This window comes from Apodemus sylvaticus, chromosome 23, assembly GCF_947179515.1.
Source record: "Apodemus sylvaticus chromosome 23, mApoSyl1.1, whole genome shotgun sequence".
Taxonomy (NCBI): domain Eukaryota; kingdom Metazoa; phylum Chordata; class Mammalia; order Rodentia; family Muridae; genus Apodemus; species Apodemus sylvaticus.
This window is the reverse complement of record NC_067494.1, coordinates 55,773,264-55,777,005: the sequence shown is the minus strand read 5'-3', so window position 1 is coordinate 55,777,005 and position 3,742 is coordinate 55,773,264. Positions and strand designations below refer to the sequence as shown.

The following is a 3,742-nucleotide window of genomic DNA, read 5'->3' as shown; positions in this document are numbered from 1 at the left end:
ATACACACATAACATAGTCTCTGACATTCTTACATTCATGAGTCCTCCACTTGCTGGAATTCCTGTGGTTTATTTCAAAGGATAATGAAACTTGGAATACTGGTGCTGAAAGCTTGTTTTAAAATGAGGCTACAGCTTAGCCATAATCCTGATAATCTTGGCTATTGATTATCTGTCTCTACAGTTTCTAGAGGTGTTCTTTTAAGAGAGGGTAGAATGTAAATGACCCACAAAACCAAAATCTGAAAGTATAGTGAAATGTAGATTGCTTGGTCAGATAGCATTAAATTTGTCACATGAGGCCATTGATGGAAAATGGACTGCATATTCTCTGAAAAGTATGTAGTCTGAGAAAATAATGAGGCTGGTTCCCTCCTAAAGTATGTTCAGAAAACTTTACATTATGATAAATCCTATTGATTACCAATCTAAACACTGACAGTCAGACGTGGCCTAACTTCTTTTCATATATATTCAGAATCCTACCTTTGGACAGAAATATATAAATATTGGATGTATTTGATAGTTGAGGATACAATGTTGTGAAGGAGAAAATTGAAAGGTTTATTACATGTTAAAATATATCAGTGAACTGATGATTTTTTTTACAAGGAATGCAATATTTTCCTTGTTTTTAAATCAAGATGAGGTTGGAAATTTATTCAGTTTAGTGTATGTGTGTGTGTGTGTGTGTGTGTTCATGTATCTGAGTGTGTGTGATTGTGAAAGCATGAATGCACTAGTGTGCAACACATGTATGCCTAGAATTTTCAAATGTCAAAAGAGGGTCTTGGAAATATAAAATTAGATATACAGTTGCCTGTAAGCTGCCATCTGTACTGACCACTGAACTCAGATTCTCTGAAAGAGAAGTCAGTGCTTTTAAATACTGACCCATCTCTCTTCAAGTTATTCATTGGTTACAAAGCACAAAAAAATGATGCTGACAAAGGCAGTGTGTACACTTCATGCTGGATTTTGGTAGTTTGCAAACCTTACATTCCTGGCCAAGATCACTGTTTCAGGTACCAGTTAGCACTGAAGTATATCATTAGGTCCACAATCATAATGTTGTGATCCACACTCTATTAACTTTTCATTGTTTTCTTTTGAAAATTAATGTATGTTGTGAGAGTATGATTGGTTTCATTTGGGATATAGTTTTATTTATTTTAATATCACAAGTATATATGAACTATTAGGATGCATGGAAAAATTGGGCCATATTTCTATTTATATACTTCTCCTGGACTGGTTACTGCAAAGTTATATTTTCTTCTGTACATTAAAATTTTGAATGTTTATTGGGAATTACTATTTCATCCTACAAAAAACAGGTTCACAAACATGGAAAGCAAAACTACAAAAAATATACCACTTGGGGCTGTACGGATGGACTCAAATAATTTTTTAGGTCGTTCTGGATCACAGTAGGCTATCTGTTACCTATGTGCACTTAAAAGTCCTCTCTTTCATCATTAACTAAGCATGGATGTATAAACAGTTAACTTACATAAGCCTATCTTATTGTTCCTCATTGGCTTATCTAATCCTAGAGCACCAGCTTCTGCTTAGATGTGAATAGTGACTATGTGGTACACATTTTGTTCAAAACTAGGAATGATATATTATTCATTCTGAGATTATAATGAAGTTTTTTGAATCCCTGTAAATAATCAAGAAAGTTTTCTACACATGCTTAATCATGAAAATAGAATGTAGGATGTAATATATCATATAATATAGAGAATGGAAGCCAGTGACATTGTAATAAGTGTGATCTTCTTATCACAGACTGCAGTTGGGATTCTGGGCAACTCCTTTTTACTCTACCATTATCTGATGCTTTACTTTGAGGGGTGCAAGTTAAAGTTCACAGACTGGATTCTGCAGCACTTGATTGTAGCCAATTCCTTAACTCTTCTGTGTAAAGGAGTTCCCCACACAGTGTCAGCTTTTGGTTTGAAAGACTTCCTCAATGACATTGGATGCAAGCTAATCTTCTATCTTTACAGAGTTGGGAGGGGTGTGTCCATCAGCAGCACCTGCTTTCTGAGTGTCTTCCAGACCATCACCATCAATCCAAAGCCCTCCAGGTGGGCACAGCTTAAAGTCAAGTCTCCCATTTACATTGTTTCTTGTGTGTTCATGAGCTGGGTCCTGTCATTCATAGTAAACCTAGCTTTTCCCATATACATGACAGCAAGACCGAACAATAGGAACATTACACGCCTAAGGGTGTATGTATACTGTTATACTGTTCATCATGACAAGGCCACTGACATTCTCAACGCAATATTTCTCCCTGTTCCTGATGCATTGTTCATTTTGGTGATGCTTTGTTCCAGCGGCTACATGGTTTGCATTCTCTACAGACATAAGCAGAGAATGAAGCACATTCACAGAAGCAACTTTTCCTTCAGGTCCTCCCCTGAGTTCAGAGCCACAAAGACAATTCTGCTCTTGGTGAGCACCTTTGTCTTCTTTTACACAATTTCTTGCCTCTTACAAATTAACTTGTCTCTTGCACATAATCCAAACTCATTATGGGTGAACATGGCTTTTGTAGTAGATGCAAGTTTTCCAGCTGTGTGTCCCTTTCTGGTGATCCGCCATTAATTTTGTGAATTTTCACTCTGTTCTGCCTATACAGGAAACAGTATATCCTAACCATATCAGTAACAACAAGATTGTATGATTTTACATTACCTATGTATTTCATTAAAGTACATATACATATTCAATCAAGTCACAAAAGCAGGTGGTGGGCATTCATGAAATAACCTGCAAAAATACAAATAGTGCATATAATATTAAGTTTATTTTGCATATCCTATAGTTTGTCACATAAATAATATTAATCAACTTTTATAGATAATATCATGCCTTGTAAAACAATGTTTTGGTTTATAATATATTTTGTTGATTCTTATTTTCCCTTTTCTACAGCAACAGGATAACATTTATTGGACAAGTTTTTTCTAAGTTACTTCTGTTGCCAGAAAAATTTACAAATGAACATAGTCGAATAGTTCATTTACCCATATGATCTGAACTGAAAAATTCAGATATGACAGAATTTGACTATTAAAAAACATCTGCATGTAAGTATAGTAATAAGGACATGAGGGAAGGTTTCAGCAAGCAATGGACACTAAGGTTGAGGTCTGTGAATTCTTGGGTTTTTTTTTTAGAGCCAATACTATTCCATATTTATTGAAGTATATTTGAAACTGAAATGTCATTTTTATATCATAACTTGTGATAATTTCCTATACATATTTATATACTTATATATTTTGCACATATATATTATATTATAAATATGTTCATATATTCAATGAAAATTTGATTACTATAATCAAATTATGTGACATTTTGTGTCAATAATACAGACAAATTACGTTGGAAAAAGAGAACCTCAATTAAGAAAATACCACCAAGAATTTGTCCTATTCTCAGACTGTTGTGCATTTTCTAGATTAATGTGTGGTATGAGAGGTTCCTGCTCTCAGTGAATGATGTAATTCCTTGAGAGTTGGTATTCATGGATATAAGAAAGCAAGTTGTGTGAGCCAGGGGAAGGAAACCTGTAATCATCTTTCCTCCATGACTTCTGCTTCAGTCCTTGACTTTAGTTACCTGCCTCTAGTGCCTGCCCTTCCTTCTATCAGCAATAAACTATTGCTTGGAAGTGTAAGATAAACATGAATGCTTTCCTCCCAAAATTGTTTTTTTTCAT

The 3,742-nt window shown here is 34.6% G+C and overlaps 1 protein-coding gene across 1 annotated transcript; it reads left to right on the top strand.

Moving 5' to 3' along the window:
• The first annotated feature begins 1,749 nt into the window (after window positions 1–1,749).
• Window positions 1,750–2,619, top strand: LOC127673797 (vomeronasal type-1 receptor 4-like). The gene has a single exon (XM_052169553.1). It carries the CDS (start codon window positions 1,750–1,752, stop codon window positions 2,617–2,619), a length of 870 nt encoding a protein of 289 aa, XP_052025513.1.
• The last annotated feature ends 1,123 nt before the right edge of the window (window positions 2,620–3,742 follow it).

What these genes read in the sequence shown, in the direction of transcription:
- LOC127673797 (XM_052169553.1), top strand. Translation starts at nt 1,750, where the DNA reads ATGGAAGCCAGTGACATTGTAATAAGTGTGATCTTCTTATCACAGACT.